This window comes from Caloenas nicobarica, chromosome 3 (assembly GCF_036013445.1).
Source record: "Caloenas nicobarica isolate bCalNic1 chromosome 3, bCalNic1.hap1, whole genome shotgun sequence".
In the NCBI taxonomy this organism is placed as follows: Eukaryota; Metazoa; Chordata; class Aves; order Columbiformes; family Columbidae; genus Caloenas; species Caloenas nicobarica.
In genome coordinates, this window is record NC_088247.1 from 48,636,678 (window position 1) to 48,657,380 (window position 20,703).

At 37.3% G+C, this 20,703-nt stretch overlaps 1 protein-coding gene across 1 annotated transcript in view; it reads right to left on the reverse strand.

The window, feature by feature from the left end:
• AK9 (adenylate kinase 9) overlaps nt 1-20,703 on the reverse strand; it is a 71,434-nt gene that overhangs the window by 3,059 nt on the left and 47,672 nt on the right. Inside the window, exons 21-33 of the mRNA XM_065632183.1 lie at nt 18,290-18,408; nt 16,367-16,586; nt 13,983-14,045; nt 11,828-12,037; nt 10,916-11,134; nt 7,913-8,126; nt 6,754-6,955; nt 5,458-5,604; nt 3,675-3,895; nt 2,278-2,474; nt 1,583-1,752; nt 754-852; nt 572-674 (exon numbers count right to left, since the gene is read on the reverse strand). Coding sequence (XP_065488255.1) covers nt 572-674; nt 754-852; nt 1,583-1,752; nt 2,278-2,474; nt 3,675-3,895; nt 5,458-5,604; nt 6,754-6,955; nt 7,913-8,126; nt 10,916-11,134; nt 11,828-12,037; nt 13,983-14,045; nt 16,367-16,586; nt 18,290-18,408 — 2,184 coding nt within the window. The remainder of the gene's footprint in view (nt 1-571; nt 675-753; nt 853-1,582; nt 1,753-2,277; nt 2,475-3,674; nt 3,896-5,457; nt 5,605-6,753; nt 6,956-7,912; nt 8,127-10,915; nt 11,135-11,827; nt 12,038-13,982; nt 14,046-16,366; nt 16,587-18,289; nt 18,409-20,703) is intronic.

The window sequence follows — 20,703 nt, forward strand, 5'->3', positions numbered from 1 at the left end:
AAGAAAGCAAACGGTTTTAGAAGACTCTTACAGAAATCCAGAACAAAAATATATTCAAAGCCTGATCCTGTTGTCACGCAAATCTAACAATATAGGGTGATATCTAAATTGGCAAAATTTAGAAGATAACAAGTAGTATAAAATAGGTAGGAAAGTGACCATGAATCCCCCTTTTTTTTTTTTCCTCCATATTGATGTCTGAAAATGTAACCAACTATCCTTAAATGATTCCAGACAGGCTTGTGTCTATCCTGATGTTAGAAATCAAAGCAAAACGTAATCTTGCAAGACAACAAAACAAAACAAAGGAGTCAGAAAATCCATTACATAATATTGCAGTGTATGATTCCCCTCTGATGGCCTTACTTGTATTTTTTTCCATTAAAGCTACAAATATCTATTATTTTAAAGGTTTTAAAAAATTCCTCTCAATTGTAAGTACAGAATTTTCAATTTAATATAATCCCATTAATAAACTATAGGACTCATATTGCCTTAAAATGAAATAAACTGAGTGGTATACACTATATGTTGCAAAATGGTGTTTTAAAATAGAAAAGCAAGAACTGGCCTGTTCAAGGTATCCGCATAAAGGAAGTGCAGTGAGTACTATTGGCTCCTTTATTGGAGGGAGTTTACGTGGCAGCTTCAGATTCCAGTACTTCTCTGGTAACCTAACCCGATAAAGTAAGCACTTTTAAGATGTATAAACTTTGACATGATTAAAGATTAAAATGCAGTTAGTATATTCACCTCATAAACTTGAGAAGTTTTTCTTCACTTTCAAAAATATATACCTTATCTTGGTATTTTGCTGCATACTCAATGTTGCCAGGCACCAAAGCTTCGTATCTGAAGAGACAGAACAAGAAAGACTATTAATTCACAAGAAATGTAAAACATCATTTGCACAGTGTAAATTCATGAGCTGCTGGAAGCCTTCTGGTAATTTAGCAAGTATAGGAACTACAAAAAAGCAATTGGATTATCCAAGTTTCCACCACATGAGTGACAGTTACAAGGCTCAAAATCTGAGAAAGTCTCTGCCTCAAAATCTGTTTATTAAGGGACTTTTATAGTGCTTCTTTAGAGCTTCTCTAGTTAAAATGCCAGTCATGGTTGTTCAGGAGATTAAGAAGGGACAGCATAGAATTGATTCTTACCACTCTACCTTGATGAGAAATTCCTGCACGCTGAGGAAAAGCAGTGGGACTTCGTAGTGGAGTTTAATGGATTTTTTATAAAAATTGTAATAGATGGCTTTGCATCTATTGAGGTTTTGTGAGTTTTGTTTGAACTTTCGAAAGCTTAAGATAGAGAAAACTCAAACTATATCCAAGTTATCCAACTATATCTTCATCACAAAAGACAGTAAGCCAACACAGATCCTGTAGCCACATGAGTTTCAAAAGGTGATTTTACACTGATTTCCAAAGCCAGAGGCACAATATGGAGAACTGTAATTGCTTTTCCTGTCCAAACCCTGAACACTATTAAAAAGCTCTTTGAAAGTATTTCCTCATTAATATGGTAATGTAGGACACAGTCTGTAATTCAGCCGATGACAACTGCTGTGATGTACCTCTGTTTTCCATCTAGGTAAGTGACAGGACAGTATCCCTGCATTTCAGCGCTCAGAGGGAATAAGGCCTTCACGTCTGCCGCAGTCAGCCTCTTTGGCAGCATGTCTGGGAGAGGGAGAGGGCGAGGTGCCAGTGGTGGCACATAAACCTCTGGTCTGCTCAAGAATTTCTGTAGAAAAAGAAATGAAATGTTTTTATAATGAAAGAAGCACTCTAAGACTTTCAGCCCGGCTCCAGAGGACTGTCTCATGCAATGTAGATACTTGTTTCTTCCACAACCCCTCTCTCAGTGCGCTGGGGCTGCTGCTGCTCCTGGGTAATTAATTTCTTTTCCCGCCCACTCTCAGTTGAAGTCATCACTATCCGCCCACCAGCCATCACTGTCCATTGCTGCCATTAGCCACTCTCTACCTCCAGTGTCTCCAAAACAGACTGAAAAGGGAGGAAATGGTTTTAAAATTGATGTTTGATCTATGACAATTTGTAAGAGGAGCTTTGGTTTGAATAGACTCTCTGCTGCATTTTGTCTGCCTAGACTCTTGGTAGCAGAAGGATGCAGAACAAAAGCTTGAATACTGATACCACTAGTCTAATTTGGATTACACATTGCTTCTTTCTGTATGGAATCAAAGAATCCAAGCAACAATGTTCCCCCTGCCGTTAATCCCCTCCTGACCAGTTTTTTGACACTTACGTCCAGTTCTTCCTGTGAAGCCATTTTGTAATAGTGTCCTCGAAATTCTGCAGCAAACTGCAGTGACGACGTTACGGAGCAGTCAACCAATTCACCCTTTTCTGCAAGGCTGACGGGACAGTACTGCCCAAACTCCCCCAGCCGATGCCGCAGCTCTTCGGGAGTGATACATAAATCAGCAATGCTGGCTGCTTTTCCTGTTAATAAAAGCAATTAATAATAATGTTTTGTTAATGAAAGACACAGAAACATCAGACATTTCTATTCAGAAATGTTGCAGTTTAGAAGATATCATAATTTATCATGTGAAAATGATGTAATGAAAATTAAAATAGCAATTTTTATAGATTGATATTAAAATGAAATTGCAACCTAATTTACCAACTCATTTTAATAACATTTTTCTAGTACTTAAGAAATATAAGCATTATTAATGATGTGGGATACTCTGCATGCTTAACTTATTAGTCTGTTTTTCCTGGGACAGTTCTATTTAGGATTTATTGTTTTACTCTTTTGTGTTGCTAAGGAGCAGTTCAGCTATTTTATTTCTTTACATTGGTGAGAAGAGAACAAAGTATGAAAAAAGCCTCACATTTATTCATCCATGTCTTGCAAATGCTACAGTCTATCTGAACAAAATATATTCAAAATCTTGAATAAAATGTCATATAAACCCCAAGCTATTTAAAAATTGTGCTTTTCAAGCTTGATGTGAAAAAGTTAAATATTTTTAAAATATTTTTTGGCTTATGACTGCGATTTTTAAAAAGGGTGCAGCCACAGAGCTGTAAAAGTTAAAACCAAAAGCTGGATATAAAATAAGGAAGTCTGTTTGCCCTTTAGAGGAATTCTAGTTAAACTGTACAAGCATATTTCAAAAGATTATTTAATCATGACCAATGCTGACACACAAAAATTCAAGTGGGAACTGTGCCATTTTAGACTAAAGTGGTTTTCCTCTCACAGCACAGAAATTAAATCAAAAGGCACATGGAACCTTAATTCTGAGCTGATAATTAACATTCTCCCCTCCCCTCTTCCTCTGCTGACACTTGAGTCATGCTGCAAGTCATAGTTCCCCTCGTATACTCAGGGGTACCATTTGTGATTTGTCAGCCAGTGTTGAGGAATCTGCCATGGACCATGAGACCGCTGGTTTCTTTCAGCTGTATTCTGTTACCCTGTTCTTCAGAAAATGGCCTCAGGCTGCCCTGTGCTTGTTTGGTCTTAGAGAGCCCCTCAAGGTCTCTCCAGATGAGACTGAAGAATTTGAGGGTATGTATGCGACCAAGAATTAGCTTCATCCAAAGCAAGCTGAAGTTGAAATGCACTTGTTACATTGCAGCTTCTTAAAGAATCAAATATTATTCTGAGAAACTTTGTTTTTCTTTTACCTTCTCTTCTTTTTTCCAGGTATATTTGAATTTTTTTAACAGCCACTTGAACTTCCTGCAGTACTTTGTTCCAGATCCACCACTTGCTCTGAAAAGCATCAATCACACACCAGTTCTGATGCTCCTTCTTATAGTAAGTCCTAATTGCGTCAATGTGCTGTTTATAGCAGGAATTTTTAATAGCTAGAATCTGTGAGCTGTCATGTTCAGGGTAGGGAGGTCTGAAGACAATGAAAAATAACACTGTTTTAATTTGAGTCTGAAGAATAGACCATTTCATTGAATTTCAAATGTAAATTCTAGAGTCCACTTTAAGTCCTTTTTACAAAATTTGGCCTGTTTGAAACTCTAGAACGTATTTGAGAAATACAACTTTCTTATTAAGAATATTAGCAGTTAGGTATGAAAAACAGCATACTTCTGATCAGACAGTTATGTTTAGAAATGAAGAACAAAACTTTTGCTATTTCTGTCCCAAATACAATTCAATGATTTTATAAAGGACTTGGAATGTATCAGCACATATTGACTGACACACACTACCAATACACCATAAAATGGTACCCTAGACACAATGCTATGAGACTTTAAAATGGAAGTAAATTGTTTATTGAAAAACGGGCTTAAATTTGAATTATGTTGTTGTTTTTAAATCAAGGACAGGCCATAATCCTTGGATATATTTTGAAAACTGTCTGTCATTTACATAAATGAAAATAATCCACCTGACCTCTAAAAATATTGTGCAAGACCACGAGAGATATTTTGACTAGAACACAGAAGGATCTGTTCTGGTTCTTAATTTAAACGATGCCAAAAAAAGATAAACTTCTGTTTTAATAGGATTAATTTCTCTGTAAGTTGTACCTTTCAGAAATATCTGATATTGCACATTTGAATTGTATTTAAGCCTATGAAATGTAATTAGTTTGGTATTTGAAATGAAAAGTGTAAAGTAAATACTTTCTAAAAGACAGCATTAATTTAATTTTTTGCAATGCAAATTGTCTTTAGGCTTTCAGTAAACAATTAAGCATTGTACTGATTACTTGATAAAAAGAAAGAGACAAAATGAAAGAGACATGCAATAATGCTCTAAGCTATCTGGGACTTCTTAGAAACACTTCCTCTAATGAGAACCAGATTCTTATACAATTTAATTTTAAGCTGAATGTTCTGTTCTTTTTAATTCTCTGTCCATTTATAAACTACTTACTGCTCTTCCTCAAAAACAACCAACAGCTCTTTAAACAGAATATTTATCTCCTTAGAAAAACAAAGCAGAAGCTGAACTGAAATGATTAGATGAGTAACTCATTAATTGTATACATTATTAAAATATACATTGTTTGCATCTTTTAAAAAGAGCTCCAATTAAGACTTAAAAAAGAGCTTATTAGATGAAATATCAATTTCCCTTAAGATGATAATAATTGAATTGACTTCAGCAGCAGAGTGAACTAGTAACATTTCATTAAAACCAATTAAATGAAGCAGTGGGGGCTCAACATTGCACATCAGTGACCTCAGTCATGCAGTCAGGGGGTCTGGCCAGAGCTCGCCACAAATTCCTCTGACCTCTTATGTCTCCATTTCTGTTCCATGGAAATCAAGGCATTGGAATGTAGAGGGACTGGTGTCCATGTCTTTTCACATGTGGAGTTTGGGACTGGGTTATGCACCAGCTTAGATACAGCCTCTCTGTGTACAGCACTGAGGCACATAAATAGAGAAATGACAATATCATGTGGATAAAAAGATTGCAATCAGGGAGCATCACTACCTGTCCATGCTTTCCTTATCCAACAGGGCTCTTCTGAACACTTCCTTTGCATCCATATCTAATTCAAAGATTTTCACTGGAATTATCCTTGCTGATTCCAAGATCTTTACTTGTTTTTTTGTTACAGGGTATCCGTCAATCACAACTCTGCATATAAAGAGAAACAGAAAGAGTTTTAAGAAGTCAGTTTCTAATTAGCCTTTAAGACTATGAATATTGCTAGTACGTTCTCAATAGAGACAAAAGTCTACACTTATGTCATGATGACATCACTGTCCTGACTTGATAGACACAGTCTTCGCTCCTAAGAATTTACAATCAAATTTTTTAAAAAGTAAAGAAGATAGAATAAGAAATAGTAAAGAGTTAAAAAAACCCCACACAGGGCAAAAAGTATAGGAATGTGAGTGGATGGCTCTGACTTATAAAAATGGCGGACTTTAAAATTCTGATACATCAGTAATTCGGAAACATAATTTTAACAATGGGAAATCTCCATATGCATTGGGAAGAGTAATTTTCAAAGTGAAAAGTAAAATAATTTACAGTACTTGAAGAGTTTTTTTAATCATATTGAAGAAGAAATGCTTTTCACAGAATAGGCAATACTGGGGCAAAGCATAGTGCAACAATATTCCAGTATTTAACATGAAAGAAAAGTTGAAAGAATTCTGATCTCAAGCTCAAATAATTTCAGATATTATTCCAGAATTGCCTTTCTCTGTAACAATTCCCCTTTTTGGGGAGAGGAATTGAATGTCCTGAAATCATGATCATGAAGCATTTTAAGTCTGCCAGTTTGGAAGGTGTTTCAGTGATGGAGAAAGAGCTTAGGAAATCAGGATCACATATGAATGATGGGGAAAGATTCACTGGTGTCATTTCCTCCTTAATAACAAAGCTAGAAAAAACCTTGAGTACTGAACCAGTCTGCATGACCAAAGAGAATCAGATGCATCCAAGTTCGTACTGGAGTTGGTATAAGAGAGATAAAATTGTAGTTCTCAAAGGATAATCGAAAATATTGGCTTATTGACTGAAAAAAGGTAACTTTCAGAAAGCATATTACTTGGATTTATGGGAATATACGTACTTGAAAATTGCAGAAAATTGTGCTTCAGTCTGGTTTTCCAGAGTAGCGTGAAAAACCTCATTTTGGATGGATTATTTTCTTCATGCATAAACCACTGACGTGTTTTAGTGAAATTGTTTCACAGTGACAACATGGGAATCACTGCCTACGAAGGGACTGGCATGTCTGGAAAAAAATCCCCGAAACCCAGACAAGACTCTTACCCAGTGGTGTTACACACAGAATTCATCAGAGCCACGTCAAGAGCCTGGATGGCCAGTTCATCAGGTACGATCTGTCCTTTGTGAAGATGCTGCTTCAACGCAAGTGCCAACTCGCTCTCTGGCTGCTGGTTTAACACCAGCCGTATGGCCTCTCCCATACTCAGGCGCTGTAACCCATACACACTTGCAAACTTCTTGGCAACTGCAAAACATTTTGATTTCAACACACAACTTTTAGGTAAGCAACATCACAACCTAGCGGTCTGTTAAAGTATGGCCTTAGTCTTAGAACTAACTGCTCAGCTCATTTCCTGGGTCATTCCCAATGCCTAATCTCAGTAAGTGGGTCCCTAAACCTTCTTGGCCCCCTAAAGAATCTAAACCTTGGCATATGTGCAGAGGATGCACAATGTACTAACAGTGTTCAGTTAAGCACAAACCTCAGCAGCAATAGTCAATATTATTACAAGATACGTTAGAAAATATTATTTCACTGCTGCTCCTTTTACAGATCAGCCCAGCAGCTAGACCATTTATCCAGGAAATGGAAAATATGGTTAAAATTTCCTCCTTAATATGAGATAATTTGAACCCATCTCTTCTTTTTCTAACACCCTATTCTAATCATTAAGCTATGGTGTAAGCTGAATTTTTGCCTCCTCCAGTTAAAGGCAGAGACCTGTGGATTGAAAGAGTCATGGAGAAAGAAGGAGAGGGGAAAAAGACGGAAATCTTGGGGATTTTAATCTAGAAGTTTCGAAACAGACTGGAGAATGTGGAGGTTTGAGTTCTGGTCCTTGATCCTATAAATATTTTTTCATTTTACATTACATCATATTGACTGAAAGAAATAAGAAAAAAAATAGAAAATAATCAGAAATAATACAAGGCATATAAATAGTGTAAGTTGAGATTTTCTAAGTGCCAGTCCAGGTCACTTAACTTCTTAAGAAGTTGGGATAAAATTCAGATGGTCAAGACCTAAGTATCTGACTGTCAAATGAGACACTAGAGAATGTAACTAAAAGATTCTATGCCCAGCAAGAAAAGCAGGAAGACCAACAATTTTAATGGTTTATGATTTTTTAACAGCAGTAATCACAGATACACCTTCAGTCATTAGAAAAGGTTTTGCTTTATAGATAATACTGGCTCCTACCTGTAGTCTTTCCTGATTTTGGAGGTCCCACGATTGCAATCTTAACTGGCACAGCTGGTTTAGCTTTTGGCTGACAAATATATTTGATAGGATTTTTCATAAATGTTTCTTTATTTTCTTTACTTGAAAAGAAATAAATATATTGTCGATGGATTACAGGAAAGACACTGTTTTCATGGCTTTCTTGTGGCTTGATTACTTCTCCTTCACTTAGCTGTAGCATATACAAAATGGGAAGCAGTTGATTAGGTTTTACAAAACCTCTTCTGAGCACCAACTCTATGAAACAAACCATCAAAGCATTCTGAAATTCATACATATGGACATAATACTTTGTCTAGGTCTGAGGAATTTCCATATATATGCAATTCTTGTACAAAAAGATGAAGTAAACATTGAAGAGAGAAAGAATATTCACTGTTTCCAGTAGGTGGTACCGTAACACTTTCTGTCCATCAAGAGAGTGTAGTCAGAGAGGTATAGCATCATACTTTTTAATTTTCAGAGAATAAAGAAAATAATTTTATTCCTCTGTGAATTAAAACCACTTATCTGCCTGACAGTAGAAGATATACTGAGAACATTGTATTCAGCAGAAGTCATGTACAAATTAAGAAAACAGAAAAGAATATCAATACTTACATTGTGGTGAAGTGTAGAAACACAAAGCAAGCCAAAAGAGCTTTTGGTAAAATACATACACTGCTGATGAAATCTTTGCAAACACATCAGACAGCCCACTAGAAATTCTGTAGTGCTGATGGACCATTGAGATGTAAGAGGGGCACTGATGGCAGAAATGGTCATTACAGAAATGCAGGATTCCTTGCATCACTCTCCACTGTGGAAGAACTTACTCATGTCCCTGTTGCAGCCCTTCTTGGAGGAACTGCCTTAAAGTGTCAATAAAATACATTTTAGAACGAACTGTTGACATCTGTTGAAAAAATTGCCAAGACCCAATGATCTTGAGGGTCTCTTCCAACTGAAATGGTTCTGTGATTCTATATTCACCATACAGTTCTAATGGGACTCACAAGTGAAATTGTTAGTGACTAATATGTAACCTGTTGCTTATGTTGGCCACTTTTCACAAAAAAGGAAGGTGGACAAAGTGACCATTTTTTGTAAAGGCCTTGAGGACTGATCCTGGCAAACATAGTCCAGCAAATCCGACCCTGTATTGAGCAAATTAAAATATATGAAGGAAAAAGCCCAGTAGTTACGGGCATACATATGGGATAATGGGGAAAAGCCAACTCGGCTCCTTGTAGAGGGAAATCAGACCTCTCAACTCTACTAGTTTTCTTTGAAGGAGTCAGTAAATATATAGATAAGTTGATCTGGTTGTTACAGTAAGAGATGAGACTATTCTGCTGTGCGGCATTACCTTCCCAGACCCTTTTCTGATTCTTAGGTTCCTCTTCCTGCATAAAGTCATTTCAGGATGTTTGCCCTCAATTTGTAAGATGCCAGGAGTCTGTTCTACTGTATATTTGCTCCCGTTCCTCCCTCAGCTCATCATTTTTATTCTCTGCTTATCTAATCAGTTGCATAACTACTTCTCCCACTCCCCAATTTAATCTAAAAGTAATTGGCATATATTCTATCTGCCTCTCTACAAAAAAAACCTCTGGTCCTTAATCAATTTCATCATTTCTGTTATATCTTCAAATACCATCAAAATGATCCTCTTTCCCTTTCATTGTTGTCAGCACATCCACTTCCACTACGAGCACACCACTCTGATTTTATCTAATAGCTTTCTATGACTTCTTTCTTCTAACTGAATTGTACTTTTTGGTTGGTAAAAAAACACTGTACAGCATAAACGAATGAACTGGAGAAATGGAATGACAAAAATGTGGTGAAATCTAATAGAGCAAACTGCAAGGTCTAGTGTGTAGGGACTATTAATAGTTTCACGCATAAGCTGGTGTTCAGTAATTGGAAATGACAGAAGAGAAGAAATATCTGCTTCTATGAATATGTCCCTAGATTATGAAATGCCAATTTGATGCACTCATGAAAAAGGCAATTCTGAAATCCTAAAATATTTTAAATAAGTATTTTGATTATATGAAACCGTAGTAAGAGCTGATCTATATACAATTCTGATTGCCAAGGTTAAGGAAAGATAAATGTGATCTGGAACAGATGAAGATCCAACACGATAGCTATACAAAAGCAAATAAAAGTTACTTAATTAGCATCGTAAAATAAAGGCTAAAGAATCTTTCCTTCAGGAACTTCCTGTTTTCTATATCTTGTTCACTGTGTGGTTTTTTAATCAATCCTCCTTTTCAGTTCTGATTTACTCACGATCCAACCTGCTTTTATTTCCATGATTAAACAAAAAAATTTACCCACTAACATTTCACTTGCTACCTATAAAACTTTATCAGCCCACTTTTGGGGATAGACATGAGTACTTTCTGACCTCAGCTTTCCAGATCTCTAGTAAAATACTATGGAATTAGATTTGTTGCTCTTCAAAGTTTGTACATTTTGACAACAAAGAATTATTGGTGATGAATTACATACATGTAACATTTGTTGGTTTATTTTTTTGCCACTGATAGGCTTGGTGGCCACCCGTGTGGCTTCTTACAAATTCAAACCCCAAATCCTTTTGTTTTGTTTTCACTGCTTCTGGAAGGCTTTAAGACTTTCTCTGTTGTCCTGTGTTTTGTGGATCATTAAGAATTAAGCATTTCTTTCTGATTCAGTGCCACCTTTAATCGTCACTAATCCTAACATAACAAATTTTGTACCTCTCAGCCTTCATTTAGCTGCAACGGTGAAAAGACTAACGCCTTTCATTGTCAATGCTTGCCATGTTTTGTGTATATTCAGTGGTGTGGTTTTGATTCAGTAATGTAGTTTTCATTAAATATTTCTGGTACTAGTTGCTACTGTCTGATAATATTTTTTAATATTAATATTAGTATTTTTTTAAGTATCACTTATTGAAAATATTCTTCAGCTATTTAAGAACATTACCTTGACTGGATCCCACCGACCAAAAGAACTTGGAAATTTATATAAGCAAACTAGCATCTTCTGTGCAACAGGCAAACTTATTGGGTAACATTTCTCAAAAATGCTTTCACGATTTTCCACTAGAGAATTCAGCTTGCTATATATTTGGTAGCGCACGACGCGAGGCTTCCGTCCTCCATTGATCTCAATTTGTGGTATTAACAATTTTTCAAATTCTTCCTAGTTAATGAAAACATTAGAATCATAAACATGATCAGATTTGTAATAATGACTGACAGCAAGAGTTTCTGTGCAATATCAAGGATTTCTTGAGCATGTTCTCGGTCACCATAAGTCAGCACAATCTGATTTGAGATGAGAATTGGTCTTCCTGCCCATTGAAGTTTAAATTATCCAGCCTATATTAGGTATCACACTATTTAAAAAACAAAACAAAATGACGATCTGACAGTTAACTTTGAGGAATCTACTATGATAAAGTGAAAGCTTGAGGAGTATCTTTCATTAAAAAAAACCAACCAAATATCATTCTTTCTCTACTCCAAACAATTTAGGGTGGCTCATTTAGTTAACCTAAAATATTGCTGCGCTCTGGTGACTTATTGTTCATAGTTTGGTTGCCTGCATCAACTGACCTGTCAAAAAGGAAATAAGGACACCAAGACTCTCTAGATCTACCAAAAAGTGTTCTTTGTTTTTTTATCGCCACAATATCAGTCTTATAAATTATCTACTTTTTGAAGCATGTACCTTCTCACTACAGCCTTCATCTTGCTCACATATTTAGATCATAAGTGCAGCACAATTGTTTAAGCACTGTAGTTTTTGAATTTGGCAACTAAAATAAAACTGAAAACTCTTCTTGTGTCAAGCAATCATATAATTTAACAAAATCAGCAGTGGAATAAGTACCTGTACACCTTGTAAACCCTCTGTTTCTGAATCAAACTTTTCTGAAATTTCATTTTGGATGCGGTCAACAGCATTAGCCTCCTGTTCTTCTTCAGACTCTTCTTCTTCTTCTTCAAAAAACTCTTCTTCAAGTATAGCTTCAATATCTTCTTCATTTTCATTCTCATCTTCCTCCTCAGTGGCTTCAGAATGCTCCTTATTTGCTAAAGCCTATAAAGGTAAAATGTTTTGGTTTGTTTTATGTCTATGATACAGATATTTTGAAGGAATATATGATATTTTTGTCTCCTTTTTAATTAGAAAAATCATTAATTCAACAAAACCACATTTTGGGGCATCCTTTGTTGTAAGCAAAAATCTAGTAAATTCTAGAATCATATTTCAGAAGAAAATACACAGGTATTGCATAGTGCATACAGTGAAACACTGTACCAGTTCTAAGAGTGCTTAAAAAACTCAAGTGCTACACTGCAGTTTTGATAAGAGGAGTATTTTTTTCATACGTGGTATTGTAGTTTGGCAGGACTTTGTTATAAACAAGCTTGTTAGCTGAAAGTGTATTTGACAGAATTTCATGAACAGTCAAGTAGTACATTAATGCACATATAAGTATACCTTGTAATTGAGTTTGAGCAGAAATCCTGGTACAATCATGTTCTGGATTAACCATGGATTTGACAGGGTACCTAAACCACATGCCTAATTGCAATTAGTGGGGTGTATTGGGTTTATGTGGCAAGGTTTTGGTAGTGGGGGAGGACTACAGGGGTGGCTTCTGTGAGAAGCTCCTACAAGTTTCCCCCATGTCTGATAGAGCCAATGTCACCCAGCTCCAAGAAAGGCTGGCCACCAGCCAAAGCTGAGCCCATCAGTGACAGTGGTAGTGCCTCTGAGATAACGTATTTAAAAAGGGGACAAAAAACCTGTGCAACAGCAACTGCAGCAGCCAGAAGAAAGGAGTGAGAATATGTGAGAGAAACAGCTCTGCAGACACCAAGGTCAGTGAAGAAGGAGGGGGAGGAAAGAGGTGCTCCAGGTGCCAGAGCAGAGATTCTCCTGCAGTGTGTGGTGCAGACCGTGGCAAGGTGGCTGTCCCTCTGCAGCCCATGGAGGTCCACAGTGGAACAGATACCTGCCTGCAGCCTGGAGCAGGTGGATGTCCAAAGGAGGCTGGGACCCTGTGGAGACCCCACACTGGAGCAGGCTCCTGGCAGGACCTGTGTCCCCCTGGAGAGAGGAGCCCAGGCTGGAACAGGTTTGCTGTCAGGACTTGTGACCCTGTGGGGGACCCACGCTGGAGCAGTCTGTTCCTAAAGGACTGTACCCTGTGGAAGGGACCCACACTGGAGCAGTTCATGAAGAACTGCAGCCCGTTGGAAGGACTCACGTTGGAGAAGTTTGTGGAAGACTGACTGCCATGGGAGGAACCCCAGGCTGGAGCAGCGGAAGAGTGTGAGGAGTCCTCTCCTGAGGGGAAAGGATCAGCAGAGACAACGAGTGATGAACTCTGGTTCATCAACCTCTGTTCCCTGTCCCCCTGTGCTGCTGGCAGGGAGGACATTGGAAAATTGGGAGTAAAGTTAAGCCTGGGAAGAAAGGAGGGGTGGGGGGGAAAGTGTTTTAAGATTTAGTTTTTATTTTCTCATTATCCTACTCTGATTTGATTGGTAATAAATTAAATTAACTTTCTCTAGGTTGAGTCTGTTTTGCCCGTGACAGTAATTGGTGAGTGATCTCTCCCTGTCCTTATCTTGACCCATGAGCCTTTCATTGTATTTTCTCTCCCCTGTTCAGCTGAGAAGGGGAGTGATAGAGCAGCTCTGGTGGGCACCTGGCATCCAGCCAGGGTCAACCCACCACATAGGGCTACTCTTATGCTTACAAATTAGATACATTAAACACATTTGTAAGTATTTTGCTGAATTGGAGCACAAATTGAGAATTCTTCTAGAATTGTTTTTAGTGTTCATGAGTCAACAGTTTCTAAAACAATTGGAACACCATGTCAGATTATTTTTGAAAGCAGAAGTTTCTGCCAGTCTATTTTTACTATTCTACATGCCTTGAAAACTCTGTGACTAAAATGTCTAGAAATTTCTAAGATACAAACGCAAGCACTTCTCCTTAAAATCTTTCTTTTAGCTTGTTTTCTTACCTCCTGTTTCTTTTGCCTTTGTTCTGCTAAAAGTTCTTCTCTTCTTCTAGCAATCTGCTCATCCTGTTAGTGGAGAAAGTATGTAAGACAATGATATTTGCTAATAAAACTCTCCTCTGAGAACTGGTAATGTGACCTAGAATTAATGTTGTTCTTTCCTCTCTTAAAACTTGCTTCTAATGATAAAAAATATGATCTGTGCAGCTTGAAATTTTGCAGTCCATATACACCTCTCTACCAGGTGAACATGTAAGTAAATTTTAGTAAAAGTTCTAAGATTGAAATTACCAGAGAAAAAAGACTCTGATTCTGATGACACTAAAAATATTATAGTATCGGTAAGCTACAGAGTTTCTAAACTTACAGGTGGTTTTTCCCATTTGGCAAAGGAGTGACTGAGCATAGTATTAAATGTGTGCTGCCCAGTTTTTACTAAGTTATAAGCATTTGAAATACAGTCCCCTTACATACTCAGTAGATACGTGTCAAATAGCAGATGGCTAAATCCTAACTCAGAAGTAATACACAAAAGCATTCTTCTTAAGGCCAGCGTGGTTGATGGTCATTCAACCTGTAATTGCTATTCTTGCACACTGTAATACTGTGCCCTGAACTGAGATCAGAAAAACTAAGAATGTCAATACACTGGCAATAGTGCAACTTTAGAAATCCATGTTAACTCCAAGCAAGTGGTCTGGTGTTCCTCAGTGACACAGCACTGCAGGTGTACTCATTGCTCTCAGTATCCTTTTGCCAGCTTCTTTCACTGGAGAAGGATAGTGTTCTGCTTTTCCCATGCCCTCTGTATGTTGTCCAGCTTTAGTAAGAAAAGAAGGAATAAGAGTATACCCAGCAATGCTGCATGCTCACAGCACCACTCAACTGGCTCACCAACTGGATGCTATGCAAAATACTCAATGTGTAACTAAAAACTATATTCCAATATGCATAAGCAAATACATCAAATTGCTGTCACTTAGGAAATCCTGATTCTGTTCTTTCCTTATTTCTTAATGTCTTTTGCAATTTCTATCACTGCTTTGTGTATGTATTTTAAATAGGAACCTGTTATTTTCCCATTGTCATCAGGAGCCATTTTGATGCCTACACTGTTCACTAGAAGTTTGGACCCTAGCATCCGTAGCACAGGTATTTGCCACTTGAATTATCAGAGTAACTGCTTACAGGGTGAACTCAGTGCAGCAATGTAGGCTGGTCACTAGAATGCACCTTTTCCAGCAAGATTGCCAACTGGCATCAGGAAGGACTAAATAAGAAAAATACTTTACCTATCCTAGATTGTATGCATTGACACAGCCAACCTCTGGCACAAGCAGTTCAGAAAACTTTCTGGTACTATATAAGCATTGTCCTGAATTCTGTTATACTTACTTCCTGTGTGTCAGCTGCTCTGTAGTGACTTGCACTCTGTAGTAACTTATGCTCAGACCTTTTCTGATAGTACATGTGAAGTACTTTATCTCACTTTCATAGAAAGCTAGGAACCTTGAATAAATTTCATGTGCTGACTGTAAATGTCTGTATAGAGGTTTCAGGTGACTTCAATTAACTTGTAACCTGTTCAGCAGTAGGCACAGCTTTGCTCAAGTGGGAGACTGTGCAGCTGCAACAGCACAGAGAATGTGACTTAGTGCTACTCAGAGAGTCATAGAATGGTTTGGGTTGGAAAGGATCTTAAAGATCACCTAGTTCCAATCCCCCTGCCATGGACAGGGACAACTTCCACTGGACCAGGTTGCTCAAAGCCCCATCCAACCCAGCCTTCAACACTTCCAGGGATGGGGCATCCACAACTTCTCTGGGCAGCCTTTTCCAGTGCCTCACCACCCTCACTGGGAAGAATTTATTCCTTATATCTAATCTAAACCTACCTTCTTTCAGTTTACATTTCTGTGCAGTATCATAGTTGGAAACACAGACACATACACTGTACAGTACCTATGAAGTCAGCCTATGGGAGATGCAGATCTGTTCAACAGCCCATGCTCAGGGAATCCAGGATACAACAACAAGACGGTGCGTGAGCCACGTATTTGATTTTTTTATGACCACATTCACCCTCTCCACCTAGTTGCCTTTTGCCCAGGACTTTCCAGGTGCCTGGCATTCTGTCAGACACTTTTCTTGGGCTGTGAGATATCTAAACTCCTGCACAAATGAATTGCACAGAGGAGGAAAAGAGCCCTAAATTCTTTTTGGTTCCCATGGTGAATCTAGGAATGCTGTGGATGTGTGGGGCTGTCTCTCCTGCTCCCACATCTGTTTCTCTGTTTGCTCTTCACTGCTTTGGGAGTTTTAGAATCTGTGTTCAGACCTCTGCTGCTGAAATTACCAAAAAAAAGTAGACAGGACTGAAAACTTACCCTTATTTTTGCTTTCAGGTCTTTCAGTTTCTTTTTTTTTTCCATTTTTTTATGTTGTCTTTCTTTCCATTTTTGCAGACGTGGAGGAAGAAAGCGGTCAAGAACATCACTTTCTTCTACTTGAATATAAACCGCAACATCAGGACAGAGTCCTCGTTCTGACAAATACTGGGCTTCATCTGGAGTACGAGGGAAACCATCCAGTATGAATCCTGTGGACCTAATTGGAAAATAACATATTTACCACCACACAATGTATTTTAAAGTGCAACACAGTGAAAATTCAATTAACTTGAAAAAAAAATTAAACTCCCTTATTAAATGTATATGTTAAGAGTAAACTTAAAAAAATACTTTCAGGCATTACCTTTGACAATGTAAAACTGATACTTAACTATGTATTTTAATTGGTGTACTAACAAATGTATTTCTTCTGAGGTTTTAACATGTAGAGGTTGTTTAAAAATAACTTTAAAAAAGCAAAATGAATTTTGTCCCCAGTATTGCTTGTGTGACTCTAAGAACAGTACTTCTTTGCCACTGCTCTTAAAACAATGGAAGGTGCCCCAAACATTACTTCAGTAATATCTGCCAGAGAAATCTTGTTGCCTGAAAATTTAATTTTCAGAAATGCCTGACAATTCTCTAGTATAGGATGGGAATTTTGTCACTCAGCATGGCCTACATCTCCCTTCCTGCAGATACTAAAAACATGTCAGATAGGTCGGGAAAACTCTATGACTTGTTGGAGCTCTTACAATCTCAAATTAGATGAGTAGTTGTGTAAAGCTGAATATTGTGTTAATAAGTTAATATTTCTTTTTATTAGTTTAGTCCTTAATAGGATGCATTGTAAAACTGCAGAAGACCAAAGAGGCTACAAGATGTGGGAGTGGATGGAAGAAAGAGGTGGTCCTGGATGCTGTGGGAAGAAATTGGGGGGAGGATATTGACTATGATATATATCGTGATGAAGGTTCTCTTCTGCTATACGGTCCCTGATGAAACTGAATTTATATAATATCGTGACATTATGTGTAATGCTGGGCAATTTTTTGTCCTGGTGCTTTTTTTTTTCCTAAAACTGATCTCCCTATTTTTACACCATTAAGAGAACGTTGTACCCTATCTGTGGGCTGACAGGACAAAAGTTTATGTGATGGCCTTGTTTATTCTTTTTAAGGCATTTCTTATACTGTTAGGAATTGAAACCTACTGGTCAAGCTGCCAGCAGTTATGATCTGGATGGAAATGTATGGAATAGATAGGACATGGAAAAAGGGATTTTTCCCTGCAATTACGTTTCCTGGCAATTACATCCTAAAAAAACCAATGTGCTTCCTAGGAGCTGATGATCTTATTTATTTATGGAATAATAATCGATGTTTATCACAGTGTTACAGATGTACTTTCTGATACAAAAAGAAGTCTGTTGTGGATACATCACTGGAGTGCAGATAGTGATGAATGCACAAGCTAACCTGATTCTTTGTTATTTTGGAGACCATTGTTACTTTGTCTTTGCTTTCCACACAATATTCACAGTATTTACAATATATGGAAACCAACAGTTACAGCTGGATTCCAGCTCTCCATATTTATTAATTACATGAAAACATTAAAGGTTTGTTTTCATATCTATCCTGCAAGCCCATGAAAACTACCCAGTTATTCAGGAGATTTAATCAAATTCAAGTGCACTAAGTACTTTTGCCCAGTCCTGTGGAGAGTCCATGAGACATTATATTGCTGTCAAAATATCAATCAAAATAGAGCAACAAAACCAAGACTGAGAGGTAGGTCATGATTCATAAAAAGTACAAGAGCATTGAAATAATGTCTGCAATAGTTATTTGTAATTGTGGACATAATGAATTATATACTTCCTAGGATTAATTAAAGAGAGAATCTAATTACAGTTACCGGAACGGCTCTTTCCTCCACCAGTCAGGAACGATGTTATCAAGGACTTCTGGAGGCAGTTCCTGATTATCCACTAGATTTGCTTTGATTGCTTCTTCCTCTTCAGTTAACTCCAGTTCCTTTATATAAAGAAAATCCACAAAAAACGAAAACAAAACAAAACAAACCCCAAACTAAAACCAACCAGCTGAAAAGCACAGAAAGATAGATCGCCCGACATTTCTGTGATTCTGTGATACTGCCTTCATTTGATTTAAATCAGCAGAAACAAAGTAAACTCATTTGCCACATTTCACTGTACTACATTATTAATTTTGAGATATTTTTGATGTGCCTGGGGTTTGGTAATTCCCTAATGCTGGGGCAATTGCTGCTGTCTGAGTTTTAATGAAACCTAAAACCAAGCACAAGTATTTAATTATACATACGCTCAACTCAGAGGAATAGAAACTGAGATGATCACAGTTTCTCCTAATTGCCTACAAGAAGTTTTCCACTTAGTTATACGTGTTTGCCTGCTGGAAGACTATCTGCTCTACATCAGAATGGTTTTTTACGTTTTAAAAGCAACTTTTTTATCTTTTGATGAAATCCAAAGAAAGATGTCAAGGAAAGGTATGTGAGGTTACTGCGCACAGGCACGTGACCAGACATCAGAAAGACAGTGATGTTCTACAGAGCAGTAGTACTATTAGTGACTGGTCAGATGCAGACCATTCAAATACCAAATGTAGCTCTTAAGTTCTCGTGAAATACTCCTTTTTTCAGAAAATGTGACACTGTGAGATTCACATGGCTGAGAATGCACTTCTTATAGAATGGTTTCCTGATACAAACTGCATTAAAAAAGAATGAATAGAGGATATACATTGGTGATTCTGAATTAGTTTACATCAGTCACAATATCAAAATACATGTTTTTACAAGTATACTGGACAAAATACAACATTTGAAGTCAGAAAATATCACTGTTCCTGACCTGCTGTGTTAATTTTTCATGATAATATTCACAGAAAAAAAAAAAGCTATTTTCTACTTAGTTGATATTTTTTCCCTGAAAACAGAATGGCAAAGTTCATAAGAGAAATGTGTCTGGTATCTTTAAAAGAGTTCAGTACTTTTTCTGCCATTCCTTACACAGGTCTCATTTGTAAAAAGTCATCTCTATTTGTTAAGAAGACTAGACACAGACTACCAAAAGAGTGTGTTTTTTAATGGCAGTGGCCATCAAATATGCACCTAATTTGCATCCAAAGTCACTTGGAGACAAAACTTAACATGCAGCTGGATATTCCCCTGATCCTCTCAGCAAATGGATTTAAGTTGTCCCCTGAGATTCTTTTGTGAATTCATTACAAAGTTCTGCTGTCCTTTCCTCATGTAGTAGTCATATTAACCCAAATTGCTCAAGAATTTGTTAGGACAACCTGTCAGAAAATAAAGAAATAATCCTTCTTAACAAAAGGATCCAAAATGATTCAGGAACCTTCAAAATGATGGTAGGGGGCTGCCTGCTGCAAGAACATGTCTGAATCAGCATTCCTATGCCTGACATCTATTCTGATAATGTAGCCAAAAGAACTTGAGAACATGCTGGCAGCCACAGGTCTGATGTAGTGTGTGAGTGAGTAATATTTTCTCTAGTGCCTGACCCAGCAAATACATTAAAAGATATTAGTATGGCATAATGGATACCTAAGAAGGCCAAGTGGTAGCCAGATCTGTAACACAAAGGCATCTTGAAAGCAATGTGTGAAGTGGGAGAAAACAGCAAACCCATATAAAAATGTATCACTGATACCACCACTGCAGATAAGCTGTCGAAACTGCATTCGTATTGATAAAAGAAAAGAAACATGAGATGTATATTCCAGGTACAGAAAAGAGAACACCTCGCATTGCAGTGGTTCGAAGGACAAGTTTGCTCCCCAGACCTGTCAATGCTGCGAGGGCTTTGTTTGAGACATATTTAAACAACCAGGATGATGTATTTTTGCTAAACTTCCCAGACTGCATGGTATATTTTGTTTATAGTATTTTTCCTTTGAGTATTATAACTGACCTTTACCTTAAGCTTTGATAGACAGACTTCTAGCATCTTGTGTCAAGGTGAAAAAAAATGATACAAATGAAATTAAATGGAATTATTTTGGAGAGGTATTGATCAGTGAAAAACAGGATAGTCTGATGGTGGTAGTCATACTCAGAGAAATGCTTAAGGGAGTCCATAAGCTTATTCTCTAGAGTTCTGTGCATGGACCAAAGAATAGGTTTCTAAACTGAACTGCAATTGCTCCAGCCATGTTTTGGTCATGCCATCAGATAAAGTGGTTTATGAGAAGTGTAAATAAAAAATACTACTGTAGAAAACTGTTTACCAGCAGATAAAAAGATGATGAGGAAAAAATACTAAC